The 22,614-nt window shown below is 38.1% G+C and overlaps 1 protein-coding gene across 3 annotated transcripts in view; it reads left to right on the forward strand.

Moving 5' to 3' along the window:
• The window catches only part of KIAA0232 (KIAA0232 ortholog), a 67,126-nt gene that overhangs the window by 33,532 nt on the left and 10,980 nt on the right, over positions 1-22,614 (forward strand). For 2 of the 3 annotated variants that reach the window (XM_051798311.1, XM_051798312.1), the window contains exons 4-6: positions 11,806-11,872; positions 13,222-13,303; positions 14,572-17,869. In XM_051798311.1, coding sequence (XP_051654271.1) covers positions 11,806-11,872; positions 13,222-13,303; positions 14,572-17,869 — 3,447 coding nt within the window. Of the gene's footprint in view, positions 1-8,719; positions 9,752-11,805; positions 11,873-13,221; positions 13,304-14,571; positions 17,870-22,614 lie in introns of those variants that run through there. The other variant, XM_051798313.1, reaches the window with a different exon arrangement.

The following is a 22,614-nucleotide window of genomic DNA, read 5'->3' on the forward strand; positions in this document are numbered from 1 at the left end:
CCTTGTAAGATATCTTTTCTGCTTTTACAAACACATTTCTCATGTTGTCATGTTTTTGTATTTAAGTTTGTGTGCTGTTCTGCTGGGAATAATCAGTAGATTTTGGATTGTGAAACATAATGTTAAAATACTATTTTTGCTGAGGCATTCAAGCTGCTCCACGCAATATTCATGATTTCATCTCTGCCAAAAGATAAAAACACTCTGTGAATTGTAGTTGAAATTGTTAATTAGTGGTATGTGAGGAGTGTTTATAAATTATAAATTGTTGAGATACAAATAAATACTTTTTTCCCAGTGTCACTTGAATTTTTTAAAATAGTTTTCTGAATCATCAGAAAATGTTTACCAGTAGAGTTTTTTTGTTGTTGTTGTCAAATTAGATGGATGTGTTCATTAGGATATTCTCTTTTTGTAAGTGGTCTGATAATAGTCCACATGGGCAGTTCTGGAGCTTGCTTATAGTTTTGCTGTCCTTCTGTGATCCTTTTTTCAAAGTAGCTGGATATGGAAATACCAATATGCTCACATGGATATGGAGCACTTGTTCCTCCAGCCTAACCTCTTCTTGTGACCTTAGCATCGGAGCAAAGCAAGCAAGGTTGGGGTAGCCCCATTATTGGGAGTAATTGAAAAAGATCTTAATGTATTTCAACCTAAATGTATTTAAATAAAATTTTATTTAAGTGAAATTATTACGGTGTTTACCCTGCATATGTCTGTAGACAGAGTATATATACACAAACAAACAGAAAAACCAAAATAGGAACACAATTCAATGAAAACTTTAGGATTTTGCAGCCTGATGGTTTAGAGGGAAAAGTGCACAGAGAATGAAAAGGTGATGAGGGTCAATAATAACTTTTCTGACTCTTGTAGGAAATTACAGGGATCTGGGTAATGTAATTTTGATTTTTGCATTTAATTATTTAAACCAGTAATGTGTTGAGAAATTGCAGACAGTCTGCCTCCCTCTTCTTACCGGTGATCGAAGGCCTTTAAATTGGGTGATCACTTCAGAAAGATGCTTGATGGAGAGGGGAAGTCATAAAATGGATTCTATGAAAATTGGCTTGATAGCAGTAAGCACTGCTTTGTCAGACTTTCATTTAATGGTTGAAGCAAATATTTTGAAATCTTGCCTTGTGCATTTTCATTTACATACTATTCACTCTTAGGGTGTACTTTATTTGGTAGCTTAATTTTGCTTGAATTCAGTTTTTCCTCTCATTAAAAAGAGTAATGCTGTAAAACACTAGTCTGAGACAGAAATCCAAGGTTCTAGATATAATTTTATGCTGCAGAAAAGAAACATTTGACTTCAAGAAGACTGCAGTTTGGTGTTTATTTCTAAAACATTTCCTAAGTTACGAGTATGTCAAGTGAGAGAAGCTGCTCTGCCTCACTGTGTCTTGCAGTGGCAAAGTGCATTGTGGACTAAGTGCTTTTGTGAGAGGAGGCCTGACTTTGACAGATACTACTTGGCATATGTAAGAATGCAAATTGTTCATGTGTGTATGTTCTGAGGGCAGTATTTTTTGTGTGACAAGCATTTTGGTGTCTCAAATTGTCTACATTCGTGTGAATGAATCCTTGGCTGCAGATGCTCTTGGTGCAGTCAGCAGCAGGAGAAATGTAAGTACATTGCAGCTTGCCAGAAAATGAAGACTGAATGATGGTGAGAAGAACTTCTAAGACAAGTACTTTAATGTAGCAATCAATTGCTATTCTTACTGCAGTTCTAAAGTTTATTTTTTGCAAAACACTTGAGTAGAATATAAATAGCAGTTAAAATATATGCTGAAGAATTGCTCAAATTTTGTAAAGCTTATTAATATTGACCTTGAGTAGAGATTTTATCTTAATTTTTATCCTGCTGAAGTGTAGAAGAAATTTTCAAATGTTGGTTTGCAATTAACTGGCAAAAGAGGGATATCCATTCTAATGAAATGTTGGGTAAAAAAAATTAATGTGTAGGAGTGGGGAATATTTATATGAAAGTTCTTGAGGAAAGTAAGAAATTTTATCCTGAAATTACTGCCTCAAATTTTAATTAAAACCAGTTGATCTGTCAATTATAAATAACTTTTTTGTTTAGTTTTGTTGCTGTTGTTTTTTTTAATTCTGGTTTGGTACACCTAAAACTGAGTTCCATTTGTTTCATGTTTGAAATGTTGGGATTTTTTTAAGCCTCCTAATTCTGAAAGTTTTAATTATTTTGGATTTGAATAATGAAACTTGTCAGTAGCAAGGCAGAAAGCAGTGTCTTTGAAACTCATACCTTTAGGAAAAAAATTTAGAAATTCACCTGTATTATTTTTTGCAAGGTGGATACTGTGAGCAAGATTGGAATTAGAGGTTACTTGTTGAGTCTATGTATAAGGCTTTTCAGTAGGTATATTTCCTAGTAATAATACTGAAATTATTTATGTGCCTGTCCATTGATCATAAATCCAAAAGCTTAATTAGCTTTTACCTGACTAGTTTTCTGCTGAAATTTGCATTGCTCAATAGACAGAGCAGGTCTTCAGCTGTGCTGTTGCAGTTCTTCAAGGATATAGTTAATTCACTGAACACTTCCAGTGTGACATGTGAGGCTGCACCCCAAGATAGTGCCAGTTTCAGTTAAAGCAGCTGCCGTGTCCCTTGCTGAAATGTTTGAGGACAGTTTAAGGATGAGCAAAGGAAACAACTTCCTGTGGATCTTACTTTCTGCGCAGATGAAACCAGAGCTTCTTTGAGTGTAGGTGGCCACTTCACCTAAGCTGTTCCACAGCACATTGTGGGACGTTCCCGGTGTCTAATGCTGCTGATCTCCCAGGGCATGTTGGAATGGGTGTCAGGCAATGTGGTCCATTTCTGAACTGTCCAAGCATTCAAAATCTTCTAACTGCCACATGAAACCAAGTACGTGTCAAAGTAAGAGTTACTCTTGGTTCATATATATTAGTGAATATCTATCTAATGAAAATAATGAATTTTGAAAAAGAACTGCTCTGATATATTTGACAAGAACACACAGTGCCTTCCATCCCACTGTTCTAAGAAATTACTGCCTGGGGGTAACATGGAAACATAATTGGTGAAACTTCATAACAGTGATTTCTTTTAAATGTCGTAGGGTGTGGGCATGCTAACAGCAATAGAGCGTTTGCTTGCTTTGAGTTATGAAGGGGCAATATAACTTCTGATACCTGTGTATCTATGTACTCATATGGGAGCACAGAGGAACAAGTGTGGCTCTACTGAACAGTTTTCTTAAAAATTTTGCCTGGTAATCTTATTCTCAAATGTGCCTTGCTTTCAGCACAAACTTGAGATGTGTCTAAAATAAGATTTCGTTGAAATTTTCTTAGCATTTGTCATCTTTCTTACACAAAGTGCAGAACTGTAAAACTTTCATAAAATCCTAGAATGGTTTGAGTTGGAGGGGACCTTAAAGATGGTCTCATTCCAACCCCCCTGCCATGGGTAGAGTCACCTTTCAGAAGACCAAATTGCTCAGAGCCCCATCCAGCCCAACCTTGAACACTTCCAGGGATGGGGCATCCATGCAGTTACTGCAGTTCTTCACATATACCTTATGTCAGAGACTGAAATGGTTAACGATTTATGCATTCTAGGAGACTTTTGCAGGCTTTTGACTTGCATTTGGGATGGACAGTTGGGCCTGTCCCTCCCTCCAGTGAAGAGCCAAGCTTGCAGGCTTTTGACTGTTGCATTGTACCTCTGATGGGCAATTGAAGGTGTCGGGCCCTGAAGGGGCGGGACCTCTGATGGCCCATAGGAGCCCATCCCCCCCTCTGCCAGTCTGGAAAAGGGTGGGAACCAGGCCAGACACAGAAACTCTTGCACAGGGCCCAGGGAGAGGTTGGAGGCTCGAGGCATGGCCTGTGACACTGACCATGGATATAATAACTCATAACTTCTTGGAGCGTGGGGGCTTCCCTCCTTCACCCCCAGCAGATCAAGGCCACCACTTCAACTGACAGACATGGAAGCTGCAACTACTAAGTTTCATCGCTGGACCCCGTGGGCGGTGACTATGGACATCTGTCCACTCTCAGCTTTTCTTTCCCTTACTCTCCCTTGCTCTTATCCTACCTTTCTCTCCCCTGTGCATTTTCTTCCCCCCTCCAAAGGTTATCTCTATGTCACATTGTTATATGACAGCACCCAAAATTCTAGCATACCTGTTGATGCAAAATCATCCCCTATGCATTTTCTCCCCCCCGCCAAAGGTTATCTCTATGCCACATTGTTATATGACAGCACCCAAACTGCTAGCATGCCTGTTGATACAGAATTGTTAAAATAAACCTTGCCAGTATATGTTTTCAGACACTAATTATTCGATGTCGCTTCACTCTAATCCATCCCAAGGGAATTATTGATAAAAACCTGGGTTATCCCCCTCCCTTTTTCTGGGGCGGGTCGTAACACCTTATTTGAAGAAATAATCTCCTAATGAATCAACTGATTATGATTCCACATCTGAGTGTGTTTTTTATTGGGTTACTCTGGCTAACTGTTGTGGTCTCCAAAGATTATGGTATCTGTGTGCCAGGTAGACCAAGGCATTGTTGCATAATCTGCCTTGCACTTTGCAATAGTGATGTGCAAGAACTGTGGAAAAAGGACTTATGGAGTCTGTAGCACAGGGACTCTGTTTCTTTTCTTTTTATGTAGGATGCCACATTAACTAGGTGATTTAGAATTAATTTTAATCACTGTTGTTCCCTGCTTCTCTGAGGTAAACCAGTATTAATTAGGTAATACACAGGGCCACTACACTGGGGTACCAGGGAATAGGATAGTAAACATTAAATGGTTTCTTAGGTGATTGAATTTACACATCTTTGTATAATTAGAAATGACGTGAACAAGAGTGTTAATGTAAAGATACAGGACAGACAAGAACAAAGCAAGTTGTGTAAAAACCATCTTAACAAATCAGAAAGGTGAAGTGTATGTTGAGAAGTTTGAATTTAGTAAAGCAAAAAAATGAAGTTGAGGTTCCAAAACAGCCATAATGCTTCTTTGAAGCACCTATCCTGAGTAGCTCAGTAGTAAGCATTTGTATGTGTCTGAGGATGATTGTTCAGTCCTTTTCCAGGAAATGCCAAAACGCTTCACAAAACTAGTGAATATCATATTCCTTTTGGGTTGTATTCAGTTGGGCTTCTGGAAAGGAATGTACTAGCTGTTTCTAGAAAGGGATTTTAAAAATAACTTCAGATACCATATAGGAAATTGAAGTGAATTTGTCTTGCCAAGGTAACCATCACAGAATAAATTAATTACAATAAATCAATTCCTTTTTCCTTATGGCTTTGACATTTTAACAGATATTCCTAGTACCACATATGATTTGTCATGTTACTGAAGCTGCTCTGCCAACTATAACAGTAACTTTAATGGAAGTTGACAAAAGTTTGAATTATTCCAATTTTTGTATGTGTTTTCTTGATATAGAAAAGGTATCTATAGAACTGGAGAAGTTCTTTGTGAGAGCTTTGTCTACACAAAAGCTGCTTCATAATATTACTTAAGTATTTCCCATAGTATAGATTACTGTCTTGGAGGCTGAAAGTATATGTTCAATATGATTGAAAGTTATTTCACCTTGAATGTACTCGCAGTGATAATGGGAGCAAACCAGGGCAAGGCAGTTCTCCCCTCACAGAAGCTTCTCTGGGACAGAAAGTTGGCAACTGCACCTCGTGGAGGAAGGAGGCAGCACAGTCCTTCAGGCACACAGGTGTGGCCATGAAAATGCCAGAGGAGTGTGTTACAGAGCTCTCCTGAATAATGCCTTGTGTTCCATCACAGAGCAGTGTCAGTAGATTGTAATTTTCCATGATTGAGAACAATCATTTTCACCAAAAATTTGAATTGAGGTCCATTCTGAATTCTTATCATACACACAAGCAAACTTGAATGAGTGTGGCAGAGTACCTGCTGAGGAAAGTTCAAGTGTCCTTTCTGCATTTCACTTGGTGCAGAAAAGAGCTCTTGCATAACTGAGGGGAACACACTTTAAAAGTTACTCCTGTTGCATTGATAATATCGATAAGAACATTTCAGCATCTGCAAGCTGAAGTACTGTGATTAAGTGAAATCTCACAGTAACACTACTTACAAGGATAGTACGTCCTTTGTGGCTTTGAAGTCAGCATGTTTGTTTATAAGTGATTAATAATAATCGAGAAGAATAGTTTCTAGTGAGGAATTATCATTTATTGAAGGGATAACTTTTATTTCAATGTAGCCTGCTATGGGAGGGAGCTACCAGAATTAAGTTTTAAATAACAGAAGTCAGATTAGCTGCTCTAGTAACCTACATTTAGGGATAGCATGTTCATTTGAAGTTAATTTGAGCTGGCAGTTGATCTCTTTTATCTAGAATTAGTAAATAATGTGCTATTTATTATCTCTCTCTCTTAGAAGGTGTTGTATGAAGTGATGAATTACAGCTCTGAAAATCTGAGTCTGATTCTAGTTATGTGCCAGATATGTAATTTACCTTTCCTAATGCTGTTTTAATACAAAAGACAGGACTAAGAGAGTTGTGAGCAAGTATTTTTATTTCCTTGTTGGAGGACTTTGATTTTTGTGATACTAAGTCGGTTTGCTTGAAAATTGATATTCTAAAGTCACACATTTATTGAAGATTACTTCCATCAAGTATTCATGAGCCTTGAAACAGAAGTTAATAAGTAGAATTTGTTTTTCTGACTGGTTTAATATCTTTGTCGTAAATCATCATGTATTCAAGTGAAAAAAATAAATATTTAATTGTGTTCTCACTACTAAAGGATCAAAAAGGTTGTACATGTAAGTATACACTCTTAAATGTTTCCTTGTGTCACCCCCCCTTATGATGATGGAGGAAAATTCCAGCATGCAAACTGGAACCCTATTTTATTCCTTTGAACTCCACCTGGATTTAACACCCCAGGCAGGCTGCTCTTTTGGTGGATTTATTTATTCATTCATTTATTCACATAGTGGTGATCTTGGGCTGATATTTTTTTTTTAGTCCTTTTTTAGTCTTTCTTGAGCACCTCCTGTGAGAGTACTTGTAATCAAAGGAATTATAGTGTGTCAGAATGTTAAAAAATGAAAACCTAGACTTTTATCTAGCTTTCATCATCCCACAAAATATAGAAATAGATGTGTGGCTGCAATGAATCACATTTTGTGCCTTATTCAGTTCACGTGGCTTAACAGCTGATCCATGTAGAACAGCTATGTAATCCTGCACTTGGTGACAGGCCACATGCCAAGAAAACTGTCCTGGTAAAGTCAGAGAACCATCTCCTCTGAAGAGTCCTATGGCCTGTTAAGTGAATTATTTGAAACTATTAATATATTGATTTCCTTTAATTTCTAGACTGTTTGAACTTGTATTCTGTGAAAGGAGCATCAGTATTCTGCTTTAGCTTACCCTGTTTCATCAGAGGTTTGGATCTCAGGAGGTCCTTTCCAACCTAAATAATTCTGTATGTTTGGGAAAGGGAAATGAGGATTGGTTTTGAAAGTGTATGCTAGAAAGCTCTCAAAACCCTAAAAGCAAATGAGTGATTACCTTAATTGTTCAAGAGAGATGAAGTGTAATGCTTTTGCTTTTCAAAAAGCTTAAAGAGAGCAAGGACCTTTGGGGCCTGAAGTGACAAGACATATTTAGTAAATATTTACATTGCACAGTTCATAGCTTCTGGAGGAAGCTATTAACTTAGGCTGGAAGTGAAAAACCAAGCCCCACAAAAACCCAAACTCAAACAAAACCCCCCAAACCAAAGGCCTTTGAGTTGTACAATCTGATGGAATTTTTGAGTTTCTCTGTATATATTTACAGTACATCAGATGTGGAAATCTCATTCTAAGTAGAGGCTATCAGGATTTTGTTTCCCTTTTCTCTGTCTAGAATTTTTGGCTATTGCACATATGCAAATCTGCAGGACACAGTATACATTTTCGTGGCATTTTTTGCACGGAAGTATGAGGCCTGTAACTAGACATCATTACTGGATGATGGGAAGAGATGAAAGCTCAGTGCAAATGGAAAATTTGCTGAACAATGCTCTCCTCAGTTCCTTACTGTAACTATGTGAAATGATAGTGGTGCTATTTGTGATCAAATTCAGGAAAAACCTGTTAAATTTCCCATCGGTGGCTGGGCTCTGCTTGTTTGCAACATTCAGAACTCACCTGCTAGCAGAGACGAATATCAACATGAATTGATGTGTCAAGAATCTGAGAGGATCTAATATTTGACAGCTTCTTACTCCAAACTCTCAGAACGCAGAAGCCAGTGCCCACTGTTAACATCGGCAACAGTTTTTAGTGGATTCGAATTTGGTGTACATAATATTGGGTTTTTCCAAGGTTCACAATTTGACTGAATGTTTTAAATTCGTAAAAATATTTCAGAAGTTGCTGCACTTATAGATTCAGTATCTTCTGGGAACATTTTTTGCAGCTTTACAGAGGTGTGAATGTACTTAGGGAAGCAGTTGGATTGCTTTAGACTAATGAGTTACCACTTGTCATCTCTGACTGCTCTACTTCCAAACTAGAGCTTATTCAAAAGGTCTTTGATTTAATATTTGACATTATATGTGTGTGTGTGTGCACTCTTGTGTTAAAAAAAAAAAAATCCTAACCCAAAAAACCTCAAAACCAACAAACATATTTACAAATATATATAAAAACTTGTGTGAACTTTTCTGGTTTTTTCTTTAATTGGTTTCATTCTTCATTATATAGAACTGCATTAATTTAGCTCTCAATAGAGTCACGTTGGTCAGTGAGGAAGACACTGGCTGTTGGAGTCCTGTAACTCCAGCAGTCAGATTGACTGTTCTTGATCATGGTGGGTGAGTTCAGAAGCTTAATTTATCTGTTAGCACAGTCACTCCTATGCCAGTAACATAACACCTATCCTTTATGTAATCCTCCCATTGCTTCAGCCAGCTGATGAAAAGCCAAAAAGAACAACTTTTGGTAGAACTGGATGTACATTAAATCAGGGGAAGGAAAAAGAAATATGTTGAAAACAGTAGAACAGAATAAAATGTGTTTGGTGTGCAGGAAATATTGTTAAGCAAAATAAAAAAACATGAATTAAAAAATTACGGGCTGCTCTTTGTAGTTCGAATGAGAGAAACAGGTTAATAGAAATCTGGGACAGACAATTGTGAGGTTTAAGTCTCTTGTGATGGAATTACAAAAGCAATCATAATTGGGCACTAAGACTTCCATGTTGAAAAATGTACTATTTGGGGACTGTCTTTAAATTTGAACATAAGCAAAGTACTTCAAGCAGATCACGTAGTTTTGTTAACTAATTGTGTCCTATTGCACCAAGCTGGTGCCTGGAACATCTTACTTTCTGGCAGTGGGGTTGTTACAGCCTACAATGCCTTAACTTAAACAATAAAAAAGTACATCAAGCAAATTCATTTTCCGAGAACACCGTTGTCATATAGGAAATAATTGCCATGGCGTTTGTTGCATTAAGTCGGCAGCTTGTTTTTATATACTGCAGTCAGGAGCTGAGCAAGGGGTCTCCAGACTCTTGGTGTTCTGCACAGGGGGTTCCCACCCCCCTCTTTCAAAGCGAGCGCTGTCTCCTTCAGCGCAGTGCAGGACAGCGAGCGGCATCAGCTGACCCGAGTATTAGTTTCATGGGACAGGGGGAAATGAAGCATTTGTTTCCAAAAGTTTTCACTCCTTCGGTGTAATGGTGAGCATATTGTTGCTGGTTTGGGGCATTTTTTTTTACTTGATATTATAATTAAGCTAAGAAAGTAGATCTGTATTTTTTGGAGTGTTTGCTACAGGTGTCTGTTCAATTAGACAGTTCAGGGAGCTGAGGAAAACCAAGGCCAGCTCCTCCTCTGTTGACCTTTTGGGGGGAGGAGGGGGAAGTCAGGAGTGATATAGGCATAAAGTGACAAATTATTACAACTACATAGCTTCATCCATATTACTGTCCTGCTTGATTCTTTCTAAATAATTTAATTTGTGTTGGTAAATTTCCTGATGTAGAAGATGCCTTCTAAAGTTGGATATTGCTAAGTCATCCTCAGTTAAGTATGTGGCATAAAGGTTTATATTTAGCACTTCAGTGCAGCAATGCAGTTAGGAATAGCAAATTGCTTTCTTTCTCGCTTGGCTGCAAATAATTAAAGTTCAGAAGTTAGCATATAAGTCATTGCTTCAGTATATAATTTTTCGAGTGTGTGTTTCTGACAGTGAATTAAACAAGCTAGTTTCACTGTATGAATTAGCATTCTCTTTTCCATGATATTTTCTTGTGCTTTAGCAACATATATTTGTATTTCTCATCAATTTTTGGCCAGTAATTATGAGAGAGGAGAAACTCTTAGATCTTGGAAAAATGAAATCATTTTACCACCATGGTAACACAGCAAATCAAACTTTTTTTTAATGCATTTCTGTAAGTCGATATTTGATCGGTGTTGCTTTTGGAGAGAATACATGTTCCATAATTATATGCACAGAAGATCATGTTAAATTCAGAAGGTGAGATGATTTTCTAGGGAGTTTGTATAAGTTTCTTCAAGTATGATTGGAACTGGAATTCCAGTGATGATGGAGTTGATACTGAGGAAACTGTACATAGGATACAAGAAGCTGCGTGGTTCTCCCTCATTACCACTCCTGGCTGTTCGGTGATATGCAGGGGATCTCTTGTATCCTCCTCACAGTTTTGGATTGTTGTTTAGGTGTGATTCCAGCTCTGTTTGCAGTTACAGAGAGTAGGAAGTGCAATCTCCAAGCATGATTCCCAAGCATGGAATTCATGAGAACATGAATATCTACACTGATGCCTTAGGCATCAACACAGTACCCATCTTACCTAGTTTTCCTTCCAATAGGGATGGCCATTTCAGGCTGGAGGTTGGTGTTTAGTATTTCACTATCTGGAATTCAACTTTTATTCCATTGGAATAGCATGGGTTTTTCCCAGATAGGTAATAAATATATTGGACTGTTTTGTGTGTGTGCTTATTTTCAGTATTTCAGTATTTATGTAGAGGAGCAGAGGAGAATAGAGGCTTATAGGGAAGATGAAGAAGGTGCTTATTTTTCCCTCTGCTCTCCTGAGCTGATAACACAATGTTAAAAAAGAAAAAATACATGGGTATTGTAAACTGGCAAAACTGTGGGATGAGTTTTGCATGAAGATATTGTGAAAGCATTTCCTCTCCCTCTCTGCTGCTGAGGCGTGCGTTCTTCCTACTGTTCTCCTTCCTACTGTTCTTCCTACTATTCTCCAGGCAGAAAATCATGCCTGATTTTTCTGTATCCTTTTAACAGTTCCTTTCCCACAGGTACAAACTGTGCAACCTAAAGGATCAGGCTTAGCTTTTTGAAATGCATCTTAGTGTTTAGTGGGTGCTTGAACTTTTATCCTGAGACTCCTGGCTAAATCCTCAGTGCCACAGTGCAGTAAAGGTGACAGCAGAGTGTTTGCAAACCTTGGATATCCAATAGTGCAACAATGTGACTTGTAGTTTGAAACCTCTGTGAGAATGTATCTTCATGTTTCCTGGAATCATTTTGACCTCTAATTCATGTATTTATAGGAATGGTTTTATACAAACTAATAAATTCTGTTGATTTTAATATGTAGTTACCATGCAAACAGAAAAATGCGTGTCTGCTGAGTTATGTTTACTGTGTTGATATGTTTCTACAAAATGAATATTCTTTTTAGTAAGTTGCATTTTCTTTTTTCTTTTTTTTCTCCCCTGTGGTTTTGTTGTGCAGAGCTCTGGCATTGAAACATTAGTGGAGGAGCTTTGCTCCAAACTGAAAGACCTTCAGAGTAAGCAAGGTGAGGAAAAAAATATTTAACCTTCTGAGGCCGTGTGTTATATTTATCAACTGTGCAACATTCTGAGACTTGGGAGTGAGGGACTAGGCTTTTATTTCAGTTGCTTTTAGTACAAGCCATGTAATTTTAAAATACATTTGAATAATTTCATTCAAATAGTTTAAGCAAATCTGTACTGGTATGCTTTATTTACCTCAGAAATAGCCAGTCACAAATGGAGTTTTCCTCATGAAAAACTGTAACTGTTTGTATCCATTATGCCTGCTTTTTTAATAAATACTCCAAATTCAGCATCCCCCTCCCTACCAAAAGTAAAGAAACTAAAGTGGGCATGATTCTGTTCCATTTGTGTATTGGTACTTGCAAGGAGTAGATTTGCCTCAAAGTAGTTATGTACTAACTATTCTTGTGAAAAGCATCCAAGTGGCCCTCACAGAGAGGTGTACTTAAAATTCCCAGGCTTTAGGGGAATGGTCATGGGGACTTTATGTTGTCAAGCTTAGGGAAGAGAACATAATGTAAAGTTATGGTGTCTCCAGTGCAAGTTCATTGCACGTGTTTGTTCAGACACATAGCAGCAGCCTTGGACACTTAGAGTAAAATTAATATGCTTATCATGTAGTATAAATAGCTGTAAATAAGGGATGGACATTTACTTGCTTAAAGCATGATTTTAGCTGTTTCCATTCCCTTTTTCTGTATTTGAACTCAGCTCTTAGTATTTCATAGTGCTGTGATGTGACAGTTTCTTCCTGAGCGAAGGTGATGTTGAGCATTTACTTGGGAAAAAAAATACAATGTCTCACAGCATTTTTTTTATTATTTTAAAGGTTTTAATATAAAGAACTAGATATTCTGAGAATCACTTCTCACACAGGAATTGTGACTTTACATCCACTCAAAGTACAGCAATTACTGCAGGAATATTTCCTTTTAGTGAAATATGTGAGAAGTTAGATGTGACCAACACAAAAATATTTAGTCAGATAATTGAATTTTTAAAGTATTTTTTGTGTCTTGTGGCAATGCAGGAATGAGGTAGGGATTTGGATGGGAAACAACTAAAAATTCTGTAGGAAGTCTCCTGGGGGGACATTGCTAGCCATAAGGTTGCATGTAGCTTCTGGCCAGTTGTGTTAGGTCAAATTTGCAGGACTTAACAAAACAGCTGTGGAAAACTTGAATCTTGGGTGGTAACTTGTAATTTCTTTATATTGTTTACAGTGATTTATGGAAATTTTACTACTATTACAGGTATACATCCTGATGCTTTTTGTTAAATGCTGTTATAAAATACACTGGCTTTTTGAATTTTTCTGTTAAGCATTTGGAATTTTCTTCCAAAACAGAGGAGAAGATTCACAAAAAGTTAGAAGGCTCTTTGACTCCTGAGACTGATTTATCTCCCACAGCAAAGGATCAAGTAGAAATGTATGCATTTTTTTTTCTTATTATTATCTGAGACACTTTTCTTTTTTCTCCTTTTACTCCCATATTTTAACACAGTAAAATTAACTTAGTGGGGAATCTGTTTCTGTGGATATTAAGAAATACATTTTTTCCTGCCATCTTCTTTTGTTAATCTTAAATATTTAAATATAAGCACTTGGTACCATGGGCTAGTTTAATTTCTGTCATAGTCCTGACTACTTTCGTTTGACTATATGCAGAACTCAAACCATACTGTGTTTTAGTTTCCTTAAGACTAAGACAATCGGCCAAATTAAACAGCATTAATTGACATGTTGGACTTCCAGGGAGAGAATCAGTTTCCTGGATTCAGAACTCGCTGTCTTCTGTTGCAGAAATGGCAAACAAACCTTTTTACAGCCTTTAAACTCTTGATAACCAGAGTGATCTCCTGGTTACCGAGTACCCGAGTCCAGTGTTACTGAAGTACCCAGGAATTCTATCATTGACCTCTCCTGGAGATACAACTGCTTCTGTATCTCTTAATAATAACCTTTGGTAGCAACAGTCTAGGAGAATTGTTACTAAATGGATGATACTTTTTCAGGGAACTGAATGTGCTAATGTGCATGTAACTGACTTATAGAAGTTTTTAATAGGTTTTCATAAAATATATGTGATTCAGTATAAATCTCTCTGCTGTCAAACATGTACTACTTTAAACATTGCAGAAAACTATATTTTAATCTTGTCCCTGTTGCATAAAGCTGTTAAGCATCTTAAAGTACTCAAGAACTAATCTTTTTTTTAATAGCTTTTTCTTAATAACTAGATGATCAAACTATGTAGAACTTAACAGGTAGTGACTCATTTCATAAAGGAGAGTTTTAAAAACTGGAATTCAGGACTCAACTAACTGAAATTCAGGACTTCTTCATTTATAATCTAAATCAAGCATGTTTAAGAAGACTAGTGAATTGCTACATTATCTAATAAACCTAGAGAGAGGCTGTCACTGTCGTAAGCATTCACAATTTCTCTATACAGTGACATTTAGTCTGAAAAGGGAATTGTTTTACTTGTAGACAGTATATTTCTAAGCACTTTTAAAGCTTATCTTATTTCCCCTTTGATATCATTCAGATAGTGCAATGAGTGGCTTGTGCATATATAGAGCAAACTAGATTTTTTAGGTTGTTGGTGTTTTGGTGTGTTTTTAGTAATACTTTCTAATCTTAATGCCCATCTGAAGCTCTATGATCCTAATGTCCCTTTTATTTTGCTTTTAGGTACTATGAAGCATTTCCTCCTCTTTCTGAAAAGCCAGTTTGCCTGCAGGAAATTATGACTGTATGGAATAAATCCAAAGTATGCTCTTACTCTAGCTCCTCATCTTCATCCACTGTTCCACCAACTAGCACGGATACATCTTCTCCAAAGGACTGCCACAGTGAAAGTGAAGTAACTAAAGACAGAAGTAATAAAGTATCGGCCACTGTACAGGAAAGAACCCAGCAGAAGAAAAGTAAAAACGAGAAAGAAAACAAATTTAGTAGCAACACTGTTGAAGAGAAGCCTGGTCTGTACAAAAAGCAAGTCCGACATAAGTCTGAGGGAAAGATGCGTCCCCGCTCCTGGTCGTCTGGATCCAGTGAGGCTGGCTCAAGTTCTAGTGGTAATCAAGGTGAATACAAGGCATCAATGAAATGTATTAAAGTAAGACACAAAACAAGAGAGGTTCGGAACAAAAAGGGGCGTAATGGGCAGAGCAGGCTGTCAGTGAAAGCTGGTGAAAAGGCTGACAGAAAAGTCCACAGCGGAAGCAGCAGCAGCAGCAGCAGCGGGTCCATCAAACAACTGTGCAAAAGAGGTAAAAGGCCATTAAAAGAAATAGGAAGAAAAGAAGCTGGCGGTAGCGATGGAAAAGATTTGTATTTAGACAGCAGGAATGAGAAGGAATATAAAGAAGAGCCCTTGTGGTATACTGAGCCGATCACGGAGTACTTCGTTCCTCTCAGCAGAAAAAGCAAGCTGGAGACTACGTACCGCAACAGAGAAGATATATGTGGTGTGACATCGGAGGCTGTGGAAGAGTTGTCTGAATCAGTGCATGGTCTTTGTATTAGCAACAATAATATTCATAAAACATACCTCGCAGCAGGTACTTTCATCGATGGTCACTTTGTAGAAATGCCTGCAGTTCTAAATGAGGATATTGACCTCGCTGGGACCTCAATATGTTCTCAACCAGAGGACGACAAATATTTAGATGATGTTCATCTGTCAGAACTAACGCACTTCTATGAAGTGGATATTGATCAATCCATGTTGGATCCTGGTGCCTCAGATACGATGCAAGGGGAGAGTCGGATTTTAAATATGATTCGACAGAAGAGTAAAGAAAAAACTGATTTTGAGGCAGAATGTTGCATAGTGTTAGATGGAATGGAGTTGCAAGGGGAAAGTGCAATATGGACTGATTCGACCAGCTCTGTTGGTGCTGAAGGGTGGTTCTTGCAAGACCTTAGTAATTTAGCTCAATTTTGGGAGTGCTGTTCATCTTCTAGTTCTGGTGATGCAGATGGGGAAAGTTTTGGAGGAGATTCTCCGATCAGATTCTCCCCCATCCTAGACAGCACAATGCTTAATTCACACATGCTTGCTGGCAATCAAGAGCTCTTTTCAGATATTAATGAAGGGTCTGGTATAAACTCTTGTTTTTCAGTGTTTGAAGTGCAATGCAGTAACTCTGTTTTACCATTTTCTTTTGAAACACTCAACTTGGGAAATGAAAATGCAGATTCTAGTAGCACTGCTAATATTCTTGGGAAAACACAGTCTAGATTGCTAATATGGACCAAAAATAGTGCCTTTGATGAAAATGAACACTGTTCCAATCTTTCAACAAGAACCTGTAGTCCATGGTCACACTCGGAAGAAACACGTTCAGACAATGAGACTTTAAATATTCCATATGAAGAATCCACGCAATTTAATGCTGAAGATATGAATTATGTAGTTCCTAGAGTATCTTCGAATTATGTAGATGAAGAAATTCTAGATTTTTTGCCAGAAGAAACCTGCCAGCAACAAGCTAGAACTTTAGGAGAAATGCCCACTTTGATTTTCAAAAAGAAATCTAAGCTAGAATCTGTCTGTGGTATTCAGCTAGAACAAAAAGCAGAAAGTAAAGACTATGAAACTACACAAGGGTGTAGTGAAGGCAGTCCACATGGAGATGGCTACAGCTCAGGGGTTATTAAAGATATTTGGACAAATATGACAGACAGAAATTCTGCAGCAATGGTAGAAATAGAAGGAATAGAAGATGAATTGTTTTCAACTGATGTAAATAACTATTGCTGCTGTTTGGATACAGAAGCAAAAGTTGAAACCCTCCAGGAACCCAATAAAGCAGTGCAGAGATCAGAGTATCACCTTTGGGAAGGTCAAAAGGAGAATGTAGAGAAGAGAGCCTTTGTCTCAAATGATTTATCAAAAGTAGATGGTGGTGACTATACCACACCATCAAAACCTTGGGATGTTAACCAGGATAAAGAAAACTCATTTATACTTGGTGGCGTGTATGGGGAGCTCAAAACTTTTAACAGTGATGGAGAATGGGCAGTGGTGCCACCTAGTCACTCAAAGGGGAGCTTATTGCAATGTGCAGCCTCCGATGTGGTGACAATTGCTGGTACAGATGTTTTCATGACTCCAGGTAATAGCTTTGCCCCTGGCCATAGGCAATTGTGGAGGCCGTTTGTATCATTTGAACAGAACGAGCAATCAAAGAGTGGAGATAACGGATTAAATAAGGGTTTTTCTTTTATCTTCCATGAAGACTTACTGGGAACTTGTGGTAACTTTCAAGTCGAAGAACCAGGGCTTGAATACTCATTCTCTTCCTTTGACCTGAACAATCCATTTTCACAAGTTCTTCATGTCGAGTGTTCGTTTGAGCCAGAAGGAATCGCATCTTTCAGCCCTAGTTTTAAACCTAAGTCAATTCTGTGCTCTGATTCAGACAGTGAGGTTTTACACCCCAGGATATGTGGTGTTGATCGAACTCAGTACAGGGCTATACGGATTTCTCCGAGGACTCACTTTCGCCCAATTTCTGCATCTGAACTTTCTCCAGGGGGTGGAAGCGAGTCAGAATTTGAGTCAGAAAAAGATGAGGGAGGTATTGCTGTCCCTCCTCAAGTAGATGTGTTTGAGGATCCGCAAGCAGATCTCAAACCTCTGGAAGAAGATGCAGAAAAAGAAGGGCATTATTATGGAAAATCAGAGCTCGAATCTGGAAAATTCCTTCCCAGATTAAAAAAGTCTGGAATGGAGAAGAGTGCACAAACATCATTGGATTCCCAAGAAGAGTCGGCCGGGATGTTGCCAGTAGGAAACCAAGATCCCTGTTTAGAATGCAGTATGAAAGAATCTCTAGAAGGGAGAGCGGTGGAGAGCTCTAAAGTAAACTGCAGAATAGTGGAGCCACGTGAGGAGACTGGCAGGTTTTGCAGTTGTAAAGCAGGGTGTCATTTCCCCACGTATGAGGATAATCCTGTTTCTTCAGGAGAGCATGAAGAGGTATGTGGATATATAAAATTACAGAATTTGCAGCTGGCAGCTGGTAACCAGCAGTTTCTCATGTGACAGTTCAATTTAAATGTTTGTGATTGTATAGATCTCTAGAAAATACAGCATTGTAGAAGCACTGGAGGTTCCATCTGAACATAAGAATAAACTTTCTTATTGTAAGGGTGACCGAGTGCTGGCACAGGTTGCCCAGGAAGGTTGTAGAGTCTCCATCCTTGGGAGATCTCAAATGATGTCTGGACAAGGTCCTGGGCAGCCTGCTCTACATGGCCCAGCTTGAGCAGGGGGAGTTGGACATGATGACCTCCAGAGTGCCCCTTAAACCTCAGTCATTCAGTGATTCTGTGAAAAATTAGCCATCTTCAGGCATTTTGGTGTCATCTTGCATACCTTTAGAAATATATGCATGTGTACACTCATGTGACTTTTAAATCTGTTTACCTTAGGTCTTTAGGTTATCTGATTTACATATAAAGTGTTAAAATGTGCATAAAGTTTGAGTCATGAAATATTGCTGCTTTTGATTCAAACATATTTTAAAATTCTGAAGGGAAAGATCTGAAGCCAGTCTTTTCAATATAGCTACTTCCAAATGGAAGGATTTGGAGTTGTAAACTTGAGCAAAGAAAGACTTGTAGAAAGGATATATTCTCTGGAAATTTCAACATCCTCTTGTCAGCATAGACACAAAAAGAAATAAAACATGAATTCAAAATATCCATCACTGCTATAGTACTGTAAGAAAGCCTCGGTATAACTATGAGTTAAGCTCAGAGTTTTCTTTTAGGTAATCATAGCATAAGTTAAGTAATAATCAAGAGCAAAAATTCTTTCCAGCCAAAAATATCCCAGGTTTTTCTTTCTGTGAGCTCCCTCTGCTCTTGAGAAGAAATATTTAACTATTAAAATAATTACTTGTGTGGCCAGCCCAGAGATACTGTCTGGACAAGTGTAAGTTGCATCTTACATTTTCTTTTCCTTACATCTTACATTTTCTTTTCCTCTTCAGCCTCCTCTTCACACATTCAGCAGTTATCTTATTTACATTAGGAGGGAATTTTTTTTCATTTTCAGCTGAAGAGTTGCACCCAGCTTCTGTTGTGCAATGGTACACTCCTCAGTTATAAGTTTGAAACACTGACTCATATATGGAAAGCTAACCTTCCTCTTGTTAAAACTAAAGTTCACCTTTTTGTTGAATGAAATCAGACTTCCTTATTTTCCTTCTTTCCTATTTGTTTCTGCTCTCATCCTCCTTTAAGTTAATTGCTTCTCTTCCCTGTGTCAATAAGTTGGTGTCAGCTGCTCACACAAGGGAATCAAATCTGTAACTTTCCAGACCTTTTCTAGACATCTTGGTTCCTGCTGCTCTGTTAAGCTGATAGAGATGAAGTGTCTTCAGAAATCTCTGCTGAGTCCAGGAAGTTTCTGTGTTTGTGCCAGGCCTTGCAGAAAGAGTCACTGAAAAAATTAATAGACTTAGACTGTAAGTCAGAACAGATTCTGGAATTGCCTTCTACCAGGAGTAAGTGCAATTTGATTTCATCATGCATTAGGGCCTAATGAGTGAACAAATGGTGTAATACAGTTACTTGTGACAGCAAGAGCCTACACTTCCTTTCAGCCCTTTCCAGATCTCCTTTCTGGATGTGCAGTGCTCCATGAGAATGTTTATTCTCATCTTCCCTTCAACCACTTATCCATTCTAGAAAGTAGTAAGTGGCTGGTATAAGTTAACAGTGGTTTGATAGTTTGTGGTAGCTCTGAGTCTTTGGTAGTGAATAGTGCTCAAAAAGCTCTGGTATTTTATTTTCTTTACGTTCCTTAGTGCAAGAGGAAAACTGCTTCCCTTGCTCAGGTCTCACGATTTTGTAGGCATTTTCATAGCTACAAATTGATAAACCACTGAGAAGTACAAAGGGCCAACAACCCTCTCAGCAGTCTAGACTCCAGTTTGGTTTGCAATTAAGCTTTTCCTGGGGGCCTTGAGGAGCCTGATTGCATCCTAAAATGAGACAGCCTGGCTTAACTTACCTGGCTGCATCTACCATGTCTCGAGAGGTGTGTGCACACTCTGGGCTTTCCTAAGCACCAGTTGTTTGAGTCTGAAAATAATTGACTTCTTGGCTCAAGAACATTTATCTAAATTTCTTGTTTTACTTAAGTGTCTATAAAAGATGTGTGTGAACTTTTTTCTTTTTAAGAGTGGTATTATTTATTTTCATGAGCATTAAACAAAATCAATAGGAAATGCCTAGAATTAGGACAGTCTAGGAGAAACATTTTTTGTGGACACCCCACACATACATGCATGGGAAAGAAAACTTGAGCAGAAGCTGTGGTATTGACCAATTAGTATAGATCAATATTTGTAAAGATTTTTTTTAAAATGAAACTTCTGTGTTTCTCTGCTTGACTTATGACAGAAATTAAAGTTATCATTTAACTCACTGTCATTTAACATGAAGTTTGAGTTATGTTCTGAGATACCTGCAATATTTTTGCATAAATAATGGTTGTGAAGATACTAATATAGACCACAGTGTAATAGTAACACATTCTGGTTTGCATCAGTTAAACTTGAGTTATATATGTGCTGTGCAAACACACGTCTCTGAATACCTCCTATTTATAAGACTGTGGGGAAATAATCTGGTTCAGTTTCCTCCCTCTTACCTTCTGTATTAGAACACTTCTTTTAGAATCACAGTGTATTTTGCAGCAGGAATTTGCTAATAGCTCCTGCAGAAGTTCTCCAAACATGAATGATAATTATATACCTAGCCTCAAGATTAAAAAAAAATCAAACCCAACCAAACAACAAAACACAAAAAAAAATCCAAACCAAGCTACCCCTGCAAAAAACCACAAGCTCATGCCACCCAAAAAACTACATAAAACCTCACAAACACACTCCCTTGACCCTCCAAAAGTACAGTCCTTTTTTTCCCAGTAAATGCTCTGACCATTTAGCCCTGGAATCGTGGGTAAGTACCCAGTCTGGACCAGTTAATGGTCTCTGAATATATACCATGAATATACCAACACTGAATCTCTTGTCAACAGATGTTTCATGGGCCCCAGTCTAGTAGGTGTGCTCCAAGAATGCCCGTGCTGATGAGTCCCTGAGTTAGATAAAAGGCCCTGTGGGTTTGGTTGGGATCAGTACCACACTGTTCAGGTGTGAACGTGCCTAAGATAATGGTTTGGGGGTTGAGGGAATTCTACTTGCAAAAACAGTTTAAGTGATTGTGGATCTCATGACTGAATTGGCCATGAGATTTGGTGAGGGACTGTGTTCACTGGGGTAATGTAAGTGTGCAACCCCCCTCCAGGAAGGGCTGTGAAGAGAGGAAGGGAAGGAGGGGTGTCTTATGGTGGTTCTGAGGTCAGCAGTGTAGCAGGTAAGCTGCCATAAATCCAGGTAGCGGTAAGAGGGACACAAAATTCAGAGGGGTCTGCTGTGTGCCTTAAAATCAGGGGAATCAAGTGGAAAAAGAGCATGTAGAGTCATCCACTTACAAAGCAAAGGACTTCATTGTAAGAGAGAGTAATTTGGGGCTATCTAAGAAAGGACTGGTCCAGATAGCTCTTGGTAAGTGCTGATCGTGGCAGATGATGAAAACACCTACAAATACTCTTAAGCTCTAACATTCTAATTAAGAAAACATTAAGTTGCTGGAGTATTGAAGGGTGGTACTAGTCTGTATGAGAGGACCTAAAAAAGAGAGTTCACAACAACAGTATCAAAATCATGAGAAAAAACCCAAGGTTTAAAGTAAGCCAATAAAATAAAGATATGGTACACTTTAAAGTCCCAGAAGTGAATCAGAAACAGAAAACTGACTGAAAGATATTTGAGAGACAGAACTAACAGGCTTGGGAAGCTGTGAAAAGGTAATGTCCAAGGTATTGATTAGTGCATTTGTTGTCATTGTTACTGAAAAGAAATTAAGTAAAGGAGTAGTACAGATAAACTACACCTGTTTCAGCTAGTCATAGCAATATTCAGCTGAATATCATGAGGAGCAGCAAGTAATTTGAGAAAAGTCTAGTAGTATACTTGTTTGAGAACACATGGATGATAGAAAATATATAAAAAGCAAATATATTTTTTAAAGGAGGAAAATGGAACTTGGGGTGTTACCAAGGACTCTTTTAAATTCCCTAAAGAAATATTTTAAGCTGTAAATGGCCCAAATGCATGAGAAACTGAAAAAGTTTTAAAGTACTGGTTTAGCGAAAAGATTGTGCTCTCAAAATAACAGTCAGTGGTTTACTGGAGGACAAGAAAGTTGATAATTTTTTCTGGTGTGGGGCATGTTTATGAAAATCCCTGATGATAATAAATTGGGAAAGTCTGCAGTGGAAGACAGGATTAGAATCCAAAGATTGTTAAATAGGAGCAGTGGCCTAAAACATAAAATGGCAATCCTGCAGGGACAAATAAAATTTTAAAGAAAATAATAATCCTCTTTACAAACACAGTGTGAGAAGTGACAGGGGAAGAAATGATATGAAATAGAAAAGCATCTCTAAGTAGATCATAACCGAGTGTAAATCAGGAATGACACACTGCAAAAGCAACACTGAGATACAGAAACAGGAATGCCCTTCTGTAAGAGGGGATGGAATTGCTCTGCTGGAGTACTGGGCTGAGCTCTGGTTCTGTCTATCAAGACAGATATCTTGAGGAGAGCAACACAAAGATCACCATTTATGAAAAGAGAGTGAAG

This window comes from Manacus candei, unplaced genomic scaffold (assembly GCF_025592945.1).
Source record: "Manacus candei isolate 608988 ecotype Guabito, Panama unplaced genomic scaffold, ASM2559294v1 h1tg000048l, whole genome shotgun sequence".
NCBI classification, from domain to species: Eukaryota; Metazoa; Chordata; class Aves; order Passeriformes; family Pipridae; genus Manacus; species Manacus candei.